The following is a 21,377-nucleotide window of genomic DNA, read 5'->3' on the forward strand; positions in this document are numbered from 1 at the left end:
CACTGACCCTCTGACAGTGCAGCAGTCCCTCAGTACTGACCCTCTGACAGTGCAGCACTCCCTCAGTACTGACCCTCTGACAGTGCAGCACTCCCTCAGTACTGACCCTCTGACAGTGCGGCACTCCCTCAGTACTGACCCTCTGACAGTGCGGCACTCGCTCAGTACTGACCCTCTGACAGTGCGACACTCCCTCATTACTGACCCTCTGACAGTGCAGCACTCTCTCAGTACTGACCCTCTGACAATGCGGCACTCCCTCAGTACTGACCCTCAGACAGTGCGGCACTCCCTCAGTACTGACCCTCTGACAGTGCGGCACTCCCTCAGTACTAACCCTCCAACAGTGCAGCATTCCCTCAGTACTGACCCTCTGACAGTGCAGCACTCCCTCAGTACTGACCCTCTGACAGTGCAGCACTCCCTCAGTACTGACCGTCTGACAGTGCAGCACTCACTCAGTACTGACATTCTGACAGTGCAGCACACCCTCAGTACTGACATTCTGACAGTGCAGCGCTCCCTCAGTACTGACCCTCTGACAGTGCAACACTCCCTCAGTACTAACCCTGACAGTGCAGTGCTCCCTCAGCACTAATCCTCTGACAGTGCGGCGCTCCCTCAGTACTGACCCTCTGACAGAGAGGCACTCCCTCAGTACTGACCCTTTGACAGTGCGGCACTCCCTCAGTACTAACCCTCCAACAGTGCAGCATTCCCTCAGTACTGACCCTCTGACAGTGCAGCACTCCCTCAGTACTGACCGTCTGACAGTGCAGCACTCACTCAGTACTGACATTCTGACAGTGCAGCACACCCTCAGTACTGACATTCTGACAGTGCAGCGCTCCCTCAGTACTGACCCTCTGACAGTGCAACACTCCCTCAGTACTAACCCTGACAGTGCAGTGCTCCCTCAGCACTAATCCTCTGACAGTGCGGCGCTCCCTCAGTACTGACCCTCTGACAGTGAGGCACTCCCTCAGTACTGACCCTTTGACAGTGCAGCACTCCCTCAGTACTGACCCTCTGACACTGCGGCGCTCCCTCAGTACTAGCCTCTGACAGTGCAGCACTCCCTCAGTACTGACCCCCTGACAGTGCATCACTCGCTCACTACTGACCCTCTGACGGTGCAGCACTCCCTCAGTACTGACCCTCTGATACTGTGGCGCTCCCTCAGTACAGACCCTCTGACACTGCGGCGCTCCCTCAGTACTGACCCTCTGACAGTGCGGCACTCCCTCAGTACTGAACCTCTGACACTGCGGCGCTCCCTCAGTACTAGCCTCTGACAGTGCAGCACTCCCTCAGTACTGACCCCCTGACAGTGCATCAATCGCTCACTACTGACCCTCTGACGGTGCAGCACTCTCTCAGTACTGACCCTCTGACAGTGCGGCACTCTCTCAGTACTGACCCTCTGACAGTGCTGCGCTCCCTCAGTACTGACCCTCTGACAGTGCGGCACTCGCTCAGTACTGACCCTCTGACAGTACGGCACTCGCTCAGTACTGACCCTCTTGACAGTGCGGCACTCGCTCAGTACTGACCCTCTGACAGTACGGCATCGCTCAGTACTGACCCTCTGACAGTGCAGCACTCCCTCAGTACTGACCCTCTGACAGTGCGGCACTCCCTCAGTCCTGACCCTCTGACAGTGCGGCACTCCCTCAGTACTGACCCTCTGACAGTGCGGCGCTCCCTCAGCACTGACCCTCTGACAGTGCAGCACTCTCTCAGTACTGACCCTCTGACAGTGCAGCACTCCCTCAGTACTGACCCTCTGACAGTGCGGCACTCCCTCAGTACTGACCCTCTGACAGTGCGGCGCTCCCTCAGTACTGACCCTCTGACAGTGCGGCACTCCCTCAGTACTGACCCTCTGACAGTGCGGCACTCCCTCAGTACTGACCCTCTGACAGTGCAGCACTCTCTCAGTACTGACCCTCTGACAGTGCAGCACTCCCTCAGTACTGACCCTCTGACAGTACGGCACTCGCTCAGTAACTGACCCTCTGACAGTGCAGCACTCCATCAGTACTGACCCTCTGACAGTGCGGCACACCGTCAGTACTGACCCTCTGACAGTGCAGCACTCTCTCAGTACTGACCCTCTGACAATGTGGCACTCCCTCAGTACTGACCCTCTGACAGTGCGGCACTCCCTCAGTACTGACCCTCCGACAGTGCAGCACTCCCTCAGTCCTGACACTCCGACAGTGCGGCACTCCCTCAGGACTGACCCTCTGACAGTGCGGCACTCCCTCAGTACTGACCCTCTGACAGTGCAGCACTCCCTCAGTACTGACCCTCCGACAGTGCAGCACTCCCTCAGTACTGACACTCCGACAGTGCGGCACTCCCTCAGGACTGACCCTCTGACAGTGCGGCACTCCCTCAGTACTGACCCTCTGACAGTGCAGCACTCCCTCAGTACTGACCCTCTGACAGTGCGGCACACCGTCAGTACTGACCCTCTGACAGTGCAGCACTCTCTCAGTACTGACCCTCTGACAATGTGGCACTCCCTCAGTACTGACCCTCTGACAGTGCGGCACTCCCTCAGTACTGACCCTCCGACAGTGCAGCACTCCCTCAGTCCTGACACTCCGACAGTGCGGCACTCCCTCAGGACTGACCCTCTGACAGTGCGGCACTCCCTCAGTACTGACCCTCTGACAGTGCAGCACTCCCTCAGTACTGACCCTCCGACAGTGCAGCACTCCCTCAGTACTGACACTCCGACAGTGCGGCACTCCCTCAGGACTGACCCTCTGACAGTGCGGCACTCCCTCAGTACTGACCCTCTGACAGTGCAGCACTCCCTCAGTACTGACCCTCCGACAGTGCAGCACTCCCTCAGTACTGACACTCCGACAGTGCGGCACTCCCTCAGGACTGACCCTCTGACAGTGCAGCACTCCCTCAGCACTGACGAGGTGTTGTCTGGGATCAGGAGGCTGAATTCCCACAAGGAGCGTTTGAACACACCACCTTCTCACTCTGCGGTGGAACAATCTCCCGTCCTCTCACCGCACTGCAGGCAGACTGTGGCTTCGGCAGGCTGATGGTCTGTGGGTGGCATCACGCCACCCCTCAGAACTCAGGAATCGACAGCACTGGGCCAATTGTTCGCTCCTGACCCCAGGACACATTGTTTGACCGAGCATTATCGCACGAGGCAGCCTGCCATATCGTGCAGTGTCAGACACGTCCTTACCACATCAGGTGGTACAAACTACCCGCGCCTGCGGCCGTGCTCAGATCACTGTGTAGTCTTTACCAATAATATCAGCCCTGCTGAATGGGACATTCACTAGCTCATCCATGTTGCTGTACTGACACAGAGCCAACTCGACGAGATAGACTTCAACTTTCAGATTAGATAGTCTGATAACCTGTGGAAAAACAAAAGGTTCAGTGATCATAGCACAGCGACATCCCAGAGTGCTTAAAAGATAGAATAATAGAGACCAGGGAGTAAGTTACAGACGGGAATCTAATCGAGGGGTTCAGGGTGGTTTATATATAGAATAACAGATACGCGGGAGTGAGTTACAGACTGATATTTAATCAAGGGGTTCAGGATGGTTTATATATAGGATAACAGGTATCCGGGAGTGAGTTGCAGACTGGAATCTAATCGAGGGGTTCGCGGTGGTTTATATATCGAATAACAGATACCCGGGAGTGAGTTACAGACTGGAATCTAATCGAGGGGTTCAGTGTGCTTTCTATATAGAATAACAGATACCCGGGAGTGAGTTACAGACTGGAATCTAATCGAGGGGTTCAGTGTGGTTTATATGTAGAATAACAGATACCCGGGAGTGAGTTACAGACTGGAATCTAAGCGAGCGGCTCAGAATGGTTTACATGTAGAATAACAGATACCAAGGAGTGAATTACAGACTGGAATCTAATCGAGGGGTTTGAGGTGGTTTATATACAGAATAACAGATACCCGGGAGTGAGTTAGAGACTGGAATCTAATCGAGAGGTTCAGGGTGGTTTATATATAGAATAACAGATACTCGGGTGTGAGTTACAGACTGGAATCTAATCGAGGGGTTCAGGATGGTATATTATATAGATTAACAAATACCTGGCAGTGGGTTACAGACTGGAATCTAATCGAGGGGTTCAGGGTGGTTTATATATAGAATAACAGATACCCGGTAGTGACTTACAGACTGGCATCTAATCGAGGGGTTCAGGCTGGTTGATATATAGAATAACAGATACCCGGGAGTGAGTTACAGATTGGCATCTAATCGAGGGGTTCGTGGTGGTTTATATATAGAATAACAGATGCCCGGGAGTGAGTTACAGACTGGAGTCTAATCGAGGGATTCGGGGTGGTGTATATATAGAATAACAGATACCCGGGAGTGAGTTACAGACTGGAATCTAATCAAGGGGTTCGGGGTGGTGTATATATAGAATAACAGATACCCGGGAGTGAGTTACAGACTGGAATCTAATCAAGGGGTTCGGGGTGGTTTATATATAGAATAACAGATACCCGGGAGTTACAGACTGAAATCTAATCGAGGGGTTCGGGGTGGTTTATATATTGAACAACAGATACCCGGGAGATAGTTACAGACTGGAATCTAATCGAGGGGTTCGGGGTGGTTAATATATAAAACAGATACCCGGGAGTGAGTTAAAGACTGGAATCAAATCGAGGGGTTCAGGGTGGTTTATATATAGAACAGATACCCGGGAGTGAGTTACCGGCTGGAATTTAATCGAGGGGTTCAGGGTGGTTTATATAGAGAATAACAGATACGCGGGAGTGAGTTACAGACTGGAATCTAATCGAGGGGTTCAGGGTGGATTATATGTAGAATAACAGATACCCGGGAGTGAGTTACAGACTGGAATTTAATCGAGGGGTTCGGGGTGGTTTATATATAGAATAACAGATGCCCGGGAGCGAGTGACAGACTGGAGTCTAATCGAGGGATTCGGGGTGGTGTATATATAGAATAACAGATACCCGGGAGTAAGTTACAGACTGGAATTCAATCGAGGGGTTCAGGGTGGTTTATCTATTGAACAGATACCAGGGTATGAGTTGCAGACAGGAATCTAATCGAGGGATTCAGGGTGGTTTATATATAGAATAACAGATACCCGGGAGTGAGTTACAGACTGGAATCTAATCAAGGGGTTCGGGGTGGTTTATATATAGAATAACAGATACCCGGGAGTTACAGACTGAAATCTAATCGAGGGGTTCGGGGTGGTTTATATATTGAACAACAGATACCCGGGAGTGAGTTACAGACTGGAATGTATTCGAGGGGTTCAGGGCGGTTTATATATAGAATATCAGATTACCGGGAGTGAGTTATAGACTGGAATCTCAGCGAGGGGTTCAGGGTGCATTATATATAGAACAGATACCCGGGAGTGAGTTACCGACTGGAATCTAATCGAGGATTTCAGGGTGGTTTTTATCTAAGATTAACAGATACGCGGGAGTGAGTTACAGACTGGAATCTAATCGAGGAGTTCAGGGTGGTTTATATGTAGAATAACAGATACCCGGGAGTGAGTTGCAGACAGGAATCTAATCGAGGGGTTCAGGGTGATTTATATACAGAATAACAGATACCCGTGCGTGAGTTACAGACTGCAATCTAATAGAGGGGTTCGGGATGGTATTTATAGAGAATAACAGATACCCGGGAGTGTGTTATCGACTGGAATCAAATAGAGGGGTTCAGGGTGGTTTATATATAGAATATCAGATGCCCGGGCGTGAGTTATAGACTGGAATCTAATCGAGGGGTTCGGGGTGGTTTATATATAGAACAGATACCCGGGAGTGAGTTACCGACTGGAATCTAATCGAGGGGTTCAGGGTGGTTTATATATAGAATAACAGATACGCGGGAGTGAGTTACAGATTGGAATCTAATCGAGAGGTTCAGGGTGGTTCATATGTAGAATAATAGATACCCGGGAGTGAGTTGCAGACAGGAATCTAATCGAGGGGTTCAGGGTGGTTTATATATAGAATAACAGATACCCGGGAGTGAGTTACAGACTGGAATCTAATCAAGGGGTTCGGGGTGGTTTATATATAGAATAACAGATACCCGGGAGTTACAGACTGAAATCTAATCGAGGGGTTCGGGGTGGTTTTTATATAGAACAACAGATACCCGGGAGTGAGTTACAGACTGGAATCTAATCAAGGGGTTCGGGGTGGTTTATATATAGAATAACAGATACCCGGGAGTTACAGACTGGATTCTAATCGAGGGGTTCGGGGTGGTCAATATATAGAACAGATACCTGGGAGTGAGTTAAAGACTGGAATCAAATCGAGGGGTTCAGGATGGTTTATATATAGAACAGATACCCGGGAGTGAGTTACCGGCTGGAATTTAATCGAGGAGTTCAGGGTGGTTTATATATACAATAACAGATACGCGGGAGTGAGTTACAGACTGGAATCTAATCGAGGGGTTCGGGATGGTTTATATAGAGAATAACAGATACCCGGGAGTGAGTTACCGACCGGAATCGAATCGAGGGGTTCAGGGCGGTTTATAGAAAGTATAACAGATACCCGGGAGTGAGTTACAGACTGGAATCTAATCGAGGTGTTCAGGGGTTTATATACAGGATAACAGATACCCGGGAGTGAGTTACAGACTGGAATCTAATCGAGGGGTTCAGGGTGGTTTATATTTAGAATAACAGATACCCGGGAGTGAGTTATGGACTGGAATCAAATCAAGGGGCTCGGGGTGGTTTATATCTAGAATAACAGATACCCGGGAGTGAGTTGCAGACAGGAATTTAAGCGAGGGGTTCAGGATGGTTTATATATAGAATAACAGATACCCGGGAGTGAGTTACAGGCTGGAAACTAATCGAGGGGCTCACAATGGTTTACATGTAGGATAACAGATACCCAGGAGTGAATTCCAGACTGGAATCTAATCGAGGGGTTTGGGGTGGTATATACAGAATAACAGATACCTGGGAGTGAGTTACGGACTGGAATCTAATCAAGGGTTCGGGTTGGTTAATATATAGAACAGATACCCGGGAGTGAGTTACCGACTGGAATCTAATAGAGGGGTTCAGGGTGGTTTATCTATAGAATAACAGAGACCCGGGAGCGAGTTACAGGCTGGAAACTAATCGAGGGGCTCAGAATGGATTACATGTAGAATAACAGATACCCGGGAGTGAGGAGTGAGTTACAGACTGGAATCTAATCGAGGGGTTCAGGGTGGTTTATATACAGAATAACAGATACCCGTGAGTGAGTTACAGACTGGAGTCTAATCGAGGGGTTCAGGGTGGTTTATATATAGAATAACAGATACCCGGGAGTGAGTTACAGACTGGAATCTAATCGAGGGGTTCGGGGTGCTTTATACATAGAATAACAGATACCCGGGAGTTACAGACTGGAATCTTATCGAGGGGTTCGGGGTGGTTAATATATAGAACAGATACCCGGGAGTGAGTTACAGACTGGAATCTAATCGAGGGGTTCGGGGTGGTTTATATATAGAATAACAGATACCCGGGAGTGAGTTACAGACTGGAATCTAATCGAGGGGTTCGGGGTGGTTTATATATAGAATAACAGATACCCGGGAGTGAGTTAAAGACTGGAATCAAATCGAGGGGTTCAGGATGGTTTATATATAGAACAGATACCCGGGAGTGAGTTACCGGCTGGAATTTAATCGAGGGGTTCAGGGTGGTTTATATATAGAATAACAGATATGCGGGTGTGAGTTACAGACTGGAATCTAATCGAGGAGTTCAGGGTGGTTTATACGTATAACAGATACCCGGGAGTGAGTTACCGACTGGAATCTAATCGAGGGGTTCAGGATGGTTTATAGAAAGTATAACAGATACCCGGGAGTGAGTATCCGACTGGAATAAAATCGAGGGGTTCAGGGCGGTTTATATAGAGAATAACAGATACCCGGGAGTGAGTTACGGACTGGAATCTAATCAAGGGTTTCAGGGTGGTTTAGAAAGAGAATAACAGATACCCGGGATTGAGTTACCGACTGGAATCAAATAGAGGGGTTCAGGGTGGTTTATATACAGAATAACAGATATCCGGGAGTGAGTTACAGACTGGTATCTAATCGACGGGTTCGGGGTGTTTTATATATAGAATAACAGATACCCGGGAGTGAGTTACAGAGTGGAATCTAATCGAGGGGTTCGGGGTGGTTTATATATAGAATAACAGATATCCGGGAGTGAGTTACAGACTGGAATCTAATCGACGGGTTCGGGGTGTTTTATATATAGAATAACAGATACCCGGGAGTGAGTTACAGACTGGAATCTAATCGAGGGGTTCGGGGTGTTTTTTATATATAGAATAACAGATACCCGGGAGTGAGTTACAGACTGGAATCTAATCGAGGGATTCAGGGTGGTTTATATATAGAATAACAGATACCCGGGAGTGAGTTACAGACTGGAATCTAATCGAGGGATTCAGGGTGGTTTATATATAGAATAACAGATACCCGGGAGTGAGTTACAGACTGGAATCTAATCGATGGGTTCGGGGTGTTTTATATATAGAATAACAGATACCTGGGAGTGAGTTACAGACTGGAATCTAATCGTGGGGTTCGGGGTGGTTTATATATAGAATAACAGATACCCGGGAGTGAGTTGCAGACTGGAATCTAATCGACGGGTTCGGAGTGTTTTATATATAGAATAACAGAGACCTGGGAGTGAGTTACAGACTGGAATCTAATCGAGGGGTTCAGGGTGGTTTATATATAGAATAACAGATACCCGGGAGTGAGCTACAGACTGGAATCTAATCGAGGGATTCAGGGTGGTTTATATATAGAATAACAGATACCCGGGTGTGAGTTACAGACTGGAATCTAATCGAGGGGTTCAGTGCGGTTTATATATAGAATAACAGATACCCGGAAGTGAGTTACAGACTGGAATCTAATCGAGGGGTGCAGGGTGGTTTATATATAGAACAACAGATACCTGGGAGTGAGTTACAGACTGGAATCTAATCGAGGGGTTCAGGGTGGTTTCTATAGAACAACAGATACCCGGGAGTGAGTTACAGACTGGAATCTAATCGAGGGGTTCGGGGTGGTTTATATTTAGAATAACAGATACCCGGGAGTGAGTTACAGACTGGAATCTAATCGAGGGGTTCGGGGTGGTTTATATTTAGAATAACAGATACACGGAGTGAGTTACAGACTGTAATCTAAGCGAGGGGTTCAGGGTGCTATATATAGAACAGATACCCGGGAGTGAGTTACCGAGTGGAATCTAATCGAGGGGTTCAGGGTGATTGACATATAGAATAACAGATACCCGCGAGTGAGTTACAGACTGGAATCTAATCGAGGTGTTCGGGGTGGTTTATATATAGAATAACAGTAACCCGGGAGTGAGTTACAGACTGGAAACTAATGGAAGGATTCAGGGTGGTTTATATATAGAATAACAGATACCCGGGAGTGAGTTACAGACTGGAATCTAATCGAGGGGTTCAGGGCGGTCTATATATAGAACAGATACCCGGGAGTGAGTTACAGACTGGAATCTAATCGAGGGGTTCGGGGTGGTTTACATATAGAATAACAGATACGCGGAAATGAGTGACAGACTGGAATCTAATCGAGGGGTTCGGGGTGGTTTATATATAGAATAACAGATGCCCAGGAGTGAGTTACGGACTGGAATCTAATCGAGGGGTTCAGGGTGGTTTATATACAGATAACAGATACCCGTGAGTGAGTTACAGACTGGAATCTAATCGAGGGGTTCGGGGTGTTTTATATATAGAACAGATACCCGGGTGTGAGTTACAGACTGGAATCTAATCGAGGGGTTCAGGGTGGTTTATAGAAAGTATAACAGATACCCGGGAGTGAGTTACCGACTGGAATAAAATCGAGGGGTTCAGGGCGGTTTATATAGAGAATAACAGATACCCGGGAGTGAGTTACAGACTGGAATCTAATCAAGGAGTTCAGGGTGGTTTATATAGAGAATAACAGATACCCGGGATTGAGTTACCGACTGGAATCAAATAGAGGGGTTCAGGGTGGTTTATATATAGAATAACAGATATCCGGGAGTGAGTTACCGACTGGAATCTAATCGAGGGATTCAGGGTGGTTTATATATAGAATAACAGATACCCGGGAGTGAGTTACAGACTGGAATCTAATCGAGGGGTTCGGGGTGGTTTATATATAGAACAGATACCCGGGAGTGAGTTACAGACTGGAATCTAATCGAGGGGTTCGGGGTGGTTTATATATAGAGTAACAGATACCCGGGAGTGAGTTATAGACTGGAATCTAATCGAGGGGTTCGGGATGGTTTATATTTAGAATAACAGGTCAGCGGACCAGGCCGTTCGGTCCATCAGTGACAGCCCGGCTGGAGGAGCAGCGGGCCTCCCAGACCCCAGATCCCACCTCCTCCCGGCTGGAGGAGCAGTGGATCTCCCAGACCCCAGATCCCAGATCCCAACTCCTCCCAGCTGGGGGAGCAGTGGACCTCCCAGATCCCAACTCCTCCCGGTTGGAGGAGCAGTGGACCTCCCAGACCCCAGATCCCAACTCCTCCCGGCTGGAGGAGACCCCAGACCCCAACTCCTCCCGGCTGGAGGAGCAGTGGACCTCCCAGACCCCAGATCCCAACTCCTCCCGGCTGGAGGAGCAGCGGACCTCCCAGACCCCACAGCCCAAAGATGTGCAGGGTAGGTGGATTGGCCACGCTAAATTGCCCCTTAATTGGAGAAAATGAATTGGGTAACAAAACCTACACCCCCAGGCTGTGTATTTCACCCCCCCCACCCCCCGAGGCAGTATTACACCCCCCCCCCAGGGCAGTGTATTCCACCCCGCACCCCCACACACCTAGTCAGTGTATTCTGCCCCCCCCCCCCGAGGCAGTGTATTAAACCGCCCCCACCCCCAGGGTGTATCCCCCACCCCAGGCAGTGTACCCTTCATGCCCCCACCCCCTTCTCCCCCAGGCAGTGTACCCCACACCCAAGCAGTGTATTCTACCTCCCACCCCCTCCCACAGGCAGTGTATTCCACCCCCTCCCCAGGCAGTGTACACAGCCCCCCCCCAGGGTGTATTCCACCCCCTCCCCAGACAGTGGATTCCACCCCCTCCCCAGGCAGTGGATTCCACCCCATCCCCAGGCAGCGTACCCCACACCCCACCCCAGGCAGTGGATTCCACCCCTCCCCTGGCAGTGTATTCCACCCCCTCCCCAGGCAGTGGATTCCACCCCCTCCCCAGGCAGTGGATTCCACCCCCTCCCCAGGCAGTGTATTCCACCTCCTCCCCACGCAGTGTACCCCCCCCCCAGGGTGTATTCCACCCCCTCCCCAGGCAGCGTATTCCACCCCCTCCCCAGGGTGTATTCCACCCCCAACCCAAAAAAAAACCAAAAATAATAAAATAAACAAAAAAATAGAACAGCAGATAGCCAGGAGTGAGTTACGGACTGGAATCTAATCGAGGGGTTCAAGGCGGTTTATATATAGAATAACAGACACCAGGGAGTGAGTTATAGACTGGAATCTAAGTGAGGGGTTCAGGGTGGTTTATATATAGAAAAGATACCCGGGAGTGAGTTACCGGCTGGAATTTAATCGAGGGGTTCAGGGTGATTTATATATAGAATAACAGATACGCGGGAGTGAGTTACAGACTGGAATCTAATCGAGGGGTTCAGGGTGGTTTATATGTAGAATAACAGATATCCGGGAGTGAGTTGCAGACAGGAATCTAATCGAGGGATTCAGGGTAGTTTATATATAGAATAACAGATACCCGGGAGTGAGTTACAGACTGGAATCTAATCGAGGGGTTCAGGGTGGTTTATATATCGAATAACAGATACCCCGGAGTGAGTTACAGACTGGAAGCTAAGCGAGGGGTTCAGAATGGCTTACATGTAGAATAACAGATACCAAAGAGTGAATTACAAACTGGAATCTACTCGAGGGGTTTGGGGTGGTTTATATCCAGAACAACAGATACCCGGGGGTGAGTTACAGACCGGAATCTAATCGAGGGGTTCGGGGTGGTTTATATATAGAATAACAGATACTCGGGTGTGAGTTGCAGACTGGAATCGAATCGAGGGGGTCGGGATGGTTTATATATAGAATAACAGATACCCTGGAGTGAGTTACAGACTGGAATATAATCGAGGGGTTCAGGGCGGTTTATATATAGAATAACAGATACCCGGCAGTGAGTGAGAGACTGGAATCTAAGCGAGGGGTTCAGGGTGCATTATATATAGAACAGATACCCGGGAGTGAGTTAACGACTGGAATCTAATCGAGGGGTTCAGGGTGGTTTATATATAGAATAACAGATACCCGGGAGTGAGTTACAGACTGGAATCTAATCGAGGGGTTCAGGGTGGGTTATATATTGAATAACAGATACCCGGGAGTGAGTTACGGACTGGAATTTAATCGAGGGGTTCGGGGTGGTTTATATATAGAATAACAGATACCCGGGAGTGAGTTACAGACTGGAATCTAATCGAGGGGTTCGGGGTGGTTTATATATAGAATAACAGATACACGGGAGTGAGTTACAGACTGGAATCTAATCGAGGTGTTCAGGGTGGTTTATATATAGAATAACAGATACCCGGGAGTGAGTTACAGACTGGAATCTAATCGAGGGGTTCAGGGTGGTTTATATATAGAATAACAGATGCCCGGGAGTGAGTTACAGACTGGAATCTAATCGAGGGGTTCAGGCTGGTTTATATATAGAATAACAGATACCCGGGAGTGAGTTACAGACTGGAATCTAATCGAGGGGTTCGGGGTGGATTATATATAGAATAACAGATGCCAGGGAGTGAGTTACAGACTGGAATCTAATCGAGGGATTCAGGGTGGTTTATATATAGAATAACAGACACCCGGGAGTGAGTTACAGACTGGAATCTAATCGAGGGGTTCGGGGTAGTTTATATATAGAATAACAGATACCCGGGAGTGAGTGACAGACTGGAATCTAATCGAGGGGTTCAGGGTGGTTTATATATAGAATAACAGATACCCGGGAGTGAGGTACAGACTGGAATCTAATCGAGGGGTTCAGGGTCGTTTATATACAGAATAACAGATACCCGGGAGTGAGTTACAGACTGGAATCTAATCGAGGGGTTCGGGGTGGTTTATATATAGAATAACAGATACCCGGGAGTGAGTTACAGACTGGAATCTAATCGAGGGGTTCAGGGTGGTTTATATATCGAATAACAGATACCCGGGAGTGAGTTACAGACTGGAATCTAATCGAGGGGTTCGGGGTGGTTTATATATCGAATAACAGATACCCGGGAGTGAGTTACAGACTGGAATCTAATCGAGGGGTTCAGGGTGGTTTATATATAGAATAACAGATACCCGGGAGTGAGTTACAGACTGGAATCTAATCGAGGGGTTCAGGGTGGTTTATATATCGAATAACAGATACCCGGGAGTGAGTTACAGACTGGAATCTAATCGAGGGGTTCAGGGTGGTTTATATATAGAATAACAGATACCCGGGAGTGAGTTACAGACTGGAATCTAATCGAGGGGTTCGGGGTGGTTTATATATAGAATAACAGATACCCGGGAGCGAGTTACAGACTGGAATCTAATCGAGGGGTTCGGGGTGGTTTATATATAGAATAACAGATACCCGGGAGTGAGTTCCAGACTGGAATCTAATCGAGGGGTTCGGGGTGGTTTATATATAGAATAACAGATACCCGGGAGTGAGTTACAGACTGGAATCTAATCGAGGGGTTCGGGGTGGTTTATATATAGAATAACAGATACCCGGGAGTGAGTGACAGACTGGAATCTAATCGAGGGGTTCAGGGTAGTTTATATATAGAATAACAGATACCCGCGAGTGAGTTACGGACTGGAATCTAATCGAGGGATTCAGGGTGGTTTATATTTAGAATAACAGGTCAGCGGACCAGGCCGTTCGGTCCATCAGTGACAGCCCGGCTGGAGGAGCAGCGGGCCTCCCAGACCCCAGATCCCAACTCCTCCTGGCTGGAGGAGCAGTGGACCTCCCAGACCCCAGATCCCAGATCCCAACTCCTCCCGGCTGGAGGAGCAGTGGACCTCCCAGACCCCAGATCCTAACTCCTCCCGGCTGGAGGAGCAGTGGATCTCCCAGACCCCAGATCCCAGATCCCAACTCCTACCAGCTGGGGGAGCAGTGGACCTCCCAGATCCCAAGTCCTCCCGGTTGGAGGAGCAGTGGACCTCCCAGACCCCAACTCCTCCCGGCTGGAGGAGCAGTGGACCTCCCAGACCCCAACTCCTCCCGGCTGGAGGAGCAGCGGACCTCCCAGACCCCAGATCCCAACTCCTCCCGGCTGGAGGAGCAGCGGACCTCCCAGACCCCACAACCCAAAGATGTGCAGGGTAGGTGGATTGGCCACGCTAAATTGCCCCTTAATTGGAGAAAATGAATTGGGTAACAAAACCTACACCCCCAGGCAGTGTGTTTCACCCCCCCCCCCACCCCCCGAGGCAGTATTGCACCCCCCCCCCCCCCCGGGCAGTGTACCCTTCATGCCCCCCACCCCCTTCGCCCCCAGGCAGTGTACCCCACCCCCCCACACCCAAGCAGTGTATTCTACCCCCCACCCCCTCCCCAGGCAGTGTATTCCACCCCATCCCCAGGCAGCGTAGCCCACACCCCTCCCCAGGCAGTGGATTCCACCCCCTCCCCAGGCAGTGTATTCCACCCCCCTCCCCAGGCAGTGTATTCCACCTATTCACCCACGCAGTGTACCCCCACCAGGGTGTATTCTACCCCCTCCCCAGGCAGCACAATCCACCCCCTCCCCAGGGTGTATTCCACCCCCAAACCAAAAAAAATAAAATAAAATAAACAAAAAAATAGAATAACAGACACCCGGGAGTGAGTTATAGACTGGAACCTAAGCGAGGGGTTCAGGGTGGTTTATATATAGAATTACAGATACCCGGGAGTGAGTTACAGACTGGAATCTAAGCGAGGGGCTCAGAATGGTTTATATGTAGAATAACAGATACCCGGGAGTGAGTTACAGACTGGAATCTAATCGAGGGGTTCAGGGTGGTTTATATATAGAATAACAGATACCCGGGAGTGAGTTACAGACTGGAATCTAAGCGAGGGGCTCAGAATGGTTTATATGTAGAATAACAGATACCAAAGAGTGAATTACAAACTGGAATCTAATCGAGGGGTTTGAGGTGGTTTATATGCAGAATAACAGATACTCGAGTGTGAGTTACAGACTGGCATCTAATCGAGGGGTTCGGGATAGTTTACATGTAGAATAACAGATATCTGGGAGTGAGTTACAGACTGGAATCTAATCGAGGGGTTCAGGGTGGTTTATATATAGAGTAACAGATACACGGGAGTGAGTTACAGACTGGAATCTAAGCGAGGGGTTCAGAATGGTTTATATGTAGAATAACAGATACCAAAGAGTGAATTACAAACTGGAATCTAATCGGGGGGTTTGGTGTGGTTTATATACAGAACAATAGATACCCGGGGTGAATTACAGACTGGAATCTATTCGAGGGGTTCGGGGTGTTTTATATATAGAATAACAGATACTCGGGTGTGAGTTACAGACTGGAATCTAATCGAGGGGTTCGGGATGGTTTATATATAGAATAACAGATACCCAGGAGAGAGTTACAGACTGGAATCTAATCGAGGGGTTCGGGGTGGTTAATATATAGAATAACAGATACCCGGGAGTGAGTTACAGACTGGAATCTAATCGAGGGGTTCAGGGCGGTTTATATACAGAATAACAGATACCCGGGAGTGAGTGAGAGACTGGAATCTAACCGAGGGGTTCAGGGTGGTTTATATGTAGAATAACAGATACCCGGGAGTGAGTTGCAGACAGGAATCTAATCGATGGATTCAGGGTGGTTTATATAGAGAATAACAGATACCCGGGAGTTACAGACTGGAATCTAATCGACGGGTTTGCTGTGGTTTATATACAGAATAACAGATACCCGGGAGTGAGTTACGGACTGGAATCTAATCCAGGGGTTCGGGGTGGTTTATATATACAATAACTGATACCCGCGAGTGAGTTGCAGGCTGGAATCTAAGCGAGGGGTTCAGGGTGATTTATATATAGAACAGAAACCCAGGAGTGAGTTACGGGCTGGAAAATAATCGATGGGACCAGAATGGTTTACATGTAGAATAACAGATACCCAGGAGTGAATTACAGACTGGAATCTAATCGAGGGGTTCGGGGTGGTTTATATATAGAATAACAGATACCCGGGAGTGAGTTACGGACTGGAATCTAATCGAGGGGTTCGGGGTGGTTTATATATAGAATAACAGATACCCGGGAGTGAGTTACTGGCTGGAATCTAATCGAGGGGTTCGGGGTGGTTTATACATAGAATAACAGATACACGGGAGTGAGTTACAGACTGGAATCTAATTGAGGGGTTCAGGGTGGTTTATATATCGAATAACAGATACCCGGGAGTGAGTTACAGACTGGAATCTAATCGAGGGGTTCAGGGTGGTTTACATGTAGAATAACAGATACCAAAGGGTGAATTACAAACTGGAATCTAATCGAGGGGTTTGGGGTGGTTTATATGTAGAATAACAGATTCCCGGGAGTGAGTTACAGACTGGAATCTAATCGAGGGGTTCAGGATGGTTTATATATAGAATAACAGATACCCGGGAGTGAGTTGCAGACAGGAATCTAATCGAGGGATTCAGGGTGGTTTATGTATAGAATAACAGATACCCGGGAGAGAGTTACAGACTGGAATCTAATTGAGGGGTTCAGGGTGGTTTATATATCGAATAACAGATACCCGGGAGTGAGTTATAGACTGGAATCTAAGCGAGAGGTTCAGGGTGGTTTATATATAGAATAACAGATACCCGGGAGTGAGTTACAGACTGGAATCTAATCGAGGGGTTCAGGGTGGTTTATATGTAGAATAACAGATACCCGGGAGTGAGGTGCAGACAGGAATCTAATCGAGGGATTCAGGGTGGTTTATATATAGAATAACAGATACCCGGGAGTGAGTTACAGACTGGAATCTAAGCGAGGGATTCAGGGTGGTTTATATATAGAATAAAAGATACCCGGGAGTGAGTTACAGACTGGAATCTAAGCGAGGGGTTCGGGGTGGTTTATATATAGAATAACAGATACCCGGGAGTGAGTTACAGACTGGAATCTAATCGAGGGGTTCAGGGTGGTTTATATATAGAATAACCGATACCCAGGAGTGAGTTACGGACTGGAATCTAATCGAGGGGTTCGGGATGGTTTATATCGAGAATAACAGATACGCGGGAGTGAGATACAGACTGGAATCTAATCGAGGGGTTCGGGATGGTTTATATCGAGAATAACAGATACGCGGGAGTGAGTTACAGACTGGAATCTAAGCGAGAGGCTCAGAATGGTTTACTTGTAGAATAACAGATACCAAGGAGTGAATTACAGACTGGAGTCTAATCGAGGGGTTTGAGGTGGTTTATATGCAGAATAACAGATACCCGGGAGTGAGTTACGGACTGGAATCTAATCGAGGGGTTCAGGGTGGTTTATATATAGAATAACCGATACCCAGGAGTGAGTTACGGACTGGAATCTAATCGAGGGGTTCGGGATGGTTTATATCGAGAATAACAGATACGCGGGAGTGAGATACAGACTGGAATCTAATCGAGGGGTTCGGGATGGTTTATATCGAGAATAACAGATACGCGGGAGTGAGTTACAGACTGGAATCTAAGCGAGAGGCTCGGAATGGTTTACTTGTAGAATAACAGATACCAAGGAGTGAATTACAGACTGGAGTCTAATCGAGGGGTTTGAGGTGGTTTATATGCAGAATAACAGATACCCGGGAGTGAGTTACAGACTGCAATCTAATCGAGGGGTTCGGGGTGGTTTATATATAGAATAACAGATGCCCGGGAGTGAGTTACAGACTGGGATCTTTTCGAGGGGTTCGGGATAGTTTACATGTAGAATAACAGATATCTGGGAGTGAGTTACGGACTGGAATCTAATCGAGGGGTTCAGGGAGCTATATATATATATATATATATATATATAGAACAGATACCCGGGAGTGTGTTACAGACTGGAATCTAATCGAGGGGTTCAGGGTGGTTTATATACAGAATAACAGATACCCGGGAGTGAGTTACAGACTGGAATCTAATCGAGGGCTTCAGGGTGGTTTATATATAGAATAACAGATACCCGGGAGTGAGTTACAGACTGGAATCTAATCGAGGGGTTCAGGGTGGTTTATATATAGAGTAACAGATACCCGGGAGTGAGTTACAGACTGGAATCTAATCGAGGGCTTCAGGGTGGTTTATATATAGAATAACAGATACCCGGGAGTGAGTTACAGACTGGAATCTAATCGAGGGGTTCGGGGTGGTTTATATATAGAACAGATACCCGGGAGTGAGTTACAGACTGGAATCTAATCGAGTGGTTCAGGGTGGTTTATATATAGAATAACAGATACCCGGGAGTGAGTTACCGACTGGAATCTAATCGAGGGATTCAGGGTGGTTTATATATAGAATAACAGATACCCGGGAGTGAGTTACAGACTGGAATCTAATCGAGGGGTTCAGGGTAGTTTATATATAGAATAACAGATACTCGGGAGTGAGTTGCAGACTGGCATCTAATCGAGGGATTCAGGGTGGTGTATATATAGAATAACAGACACCCGGGAGTGAGTTACAGACTGGAATCTAATCGAGGGGTTCGGGGTAGTTTATATATAGAATAACAGATACCCGGGAGTGAGGTACAGACTGGAATCTAATCGAGGGGTTCAGGGTCGTTTATATACAGAATAACAGATACCCGGGAGTGAGTTACAGACTGGAATCTAATCGAGGGGTTCAGGGTGGTTTATATATCGAATAACAGATACCCGGGAGTGAGTTACAGACTGGAATCTAATCGAGGGGTTCAGGGTGCTTTATATATAGAACAGATACCCGGGAGTGAGTTACCGAGTGGGATCTAATCGAGGGGTTCAGGGTGGTTGATATATAGAATAACAGATACCCGCGAGTGAGTTACAGACTGGAATCTAATCGAGGTGTTCGGGGGGGTTTATATATAGAATAACAGATACCCGAGAGTGAGTTACAGACTGGAAACTAATGGAAGGATTCAGGGTGGTTTATATATAGAATAACAGATACCCGGGTGTGAGTTACAGACTGGAATCTAATCGAGGGGTTTGAGGTGGTTTATATGCAGAATAACAGATACCCGGGAGTGAGTTACCGACTGGAATCTAATCGAGGGGTTCGGGATAATTTACATGTAGAATAACAGATATCTGGGAGAGAGTTACAGACTGGAATCTAATCGAGGGGTTCAGGGTGGTTTATATATTGAGTAACAGATACACGGGAGTGAGTTACAGACTGGAATCTAAGCGAGGGGTTCAGGGTGCTTTATATATAGAACAGATACCCGGGAGTGAGTTACCGAGTGGAATCTAATCGAGGGGTTTAGGGTGTTGATATATAGAATAACAGATACCAGCGAGTGAGTTACAGACTGGAATCTAATCGAGGTGTTCGGGGTGGTTTTTATAGAATAAGAGATACCCGGGAGTGAGTTACAGACTGGAATCTAAAGAGGGGTTCAGGGCGGTCTCTTTATAGAACAGATACCCGGGAGTGGGTTACAGACTGGAATCTAATCGAGGGGTTCAGGGTGATTTATATATAGAACACCAGATACCCGGGAGTGAGTTACAGACTGGAATCTAATAGAGGGGTTCAGGGTGGTTTATATATAGAATAACAGATACGCGGGATTGAGTGACAGACTGGAATCTGATCGAGGGGTTCAGGGTGGTTTATATACAGAATAACAGATACCCGTGAGTGAGTTACAGACTGGAATCTAATAGAGGGGTTCAGGGTGCTTTATATATAGAATAACAGATACCCGGGAGTAACAGACTGAAATCTAATCGAGAGGTTCGGGGTGGTTTATATATAGAATAACAGATACCCGGGAGTGAGTTACAGACTGGAATCTAATTGAGGGGTTCGGGGTGGTTTATATATACAATAACAGATACCCGCGAGTGAGTTCCAGACAGGAATCTAAGCGAGGGTTTCAGGATGGTTTATATATAGAATAACAGATACCCGGAAGTGAGTTACAGGCTGGAAACTAATCGAGGGATTCAGGGTGGTTTATATATAGAATAACAGATACCCAGGAGTGAGTTACGGACTGGAATCTAATGGAGAGGTTCGGGTGGGTTATATACAGAATAACAGATGCCCGGGAGTGAGTTACAGACTGGAATCTAATCGAGGGGATCAGGGTGGTTTATATATAGCACAATAGTTGCAGGGGCAGCACGGTAGCATTGTGGATAGCACAATTGCTTCACAGCTCCAGGGTCCCAGGTTCGATTCCGGCTTGGGTCACTGTCTGTGCGGAGTCTGCACTTCCTCCCCGTGTGTGCGTGGGTTTCCTCCGGGTGCTCCGGTTTCCTCCCACAATCCAAAGATGTGCGGGTTAGGTGGATTGGCCATGGTAAATTGCCCTTAGTGTCCAAAGTTTCCCTTAGCGTTGGGTGGGGTTACTGGGTTATGGGGATAGGGTGGAGGTGTTGACCTTGGGTAGGGTGCACTTTCCAAGAGCCAATGCAGACTCGATGGGCCGAATGGCCTCCGTCTGCAATGTAAATTCTATGATAACATATACCCGGGTGTGAGTTACAGATTGGAATCTAATGGAGGGGTTCGGGATGGCTTGTATAGAGAATAACAGATACCCGGGAGTGAGTTACAGACTGGAATCTAATCCAGGGGTTCAGGGTGGTTTATACATAGAACAGATACCCGGGAGTGAGTTACAGACTGGAATCTAATCGAGGGGTTTAGGGTGGTTTATAGAGAGAACAACAGATACCCGGGAGTGACTGACGGACTGGAATCTAATCAAGGGGCTCGGGGTGGTTTATATATAGAATAACAGATACCCGGGAGTTACAGACTGGAATGTAATCGAGGGGTTCAGGGTGGTTTATATATAGAATAACAAATACGCAGGAGTGAGTTACAGACTGGAATCTAATCGAGGGGTTCAGGGTGGTTTATATATAGAATAACAGATACCCGGGAGTGAGTTACAGACTTGAATGTAAGCGAGGGATTCAGGAGGTTTATATATAGAATAACAGATACCCGGGAATGAGTTACAGACTGGAATCTAATCG

At 47.9% G+C, this 21,377-nt stretch overlaps 1 protein-coding gene across 1 annotated transcript in view; it reads right to left on the reverse strand.

The window, feature by feature from the left end:
* Positions 1–21,377, reverse strand: part of LOC140399413 (ubiquitin carboxyl-terminal hydrolase 11-like) — a 134,094-nt gene that overhangs the window by 63,737 nt on the left and 48,980 nt on the right. Inside the window, exon 4 of the mRNA XM_072488992.1 lies at positions 3,287–3,401. Coding sequence (XP_072345093.1) covers positions 3,287–3,401 — 115 coding nt within the window. The remainder of the gene's footprint in view (positions 1–3,286; positions 3,402–21,377) is intronic.

The sequence above is a fragment of the Scyliorhinus torazame genome, chromosome 22, assembly GCF_047496885.1.
Source record: "Scyliorhinus torazame isolate Kashiwa2021f chromosome 22, sScyTor2.1, whole genome shotgun sequence".
NCBI classification, from domain to species: Eukaryota; Metazoa; Chordata; class Chondrichthyes; order Carcharhiniformes; family Scyliorhinidae; genus Scyliorhinus; species Scyliorhinus torazame.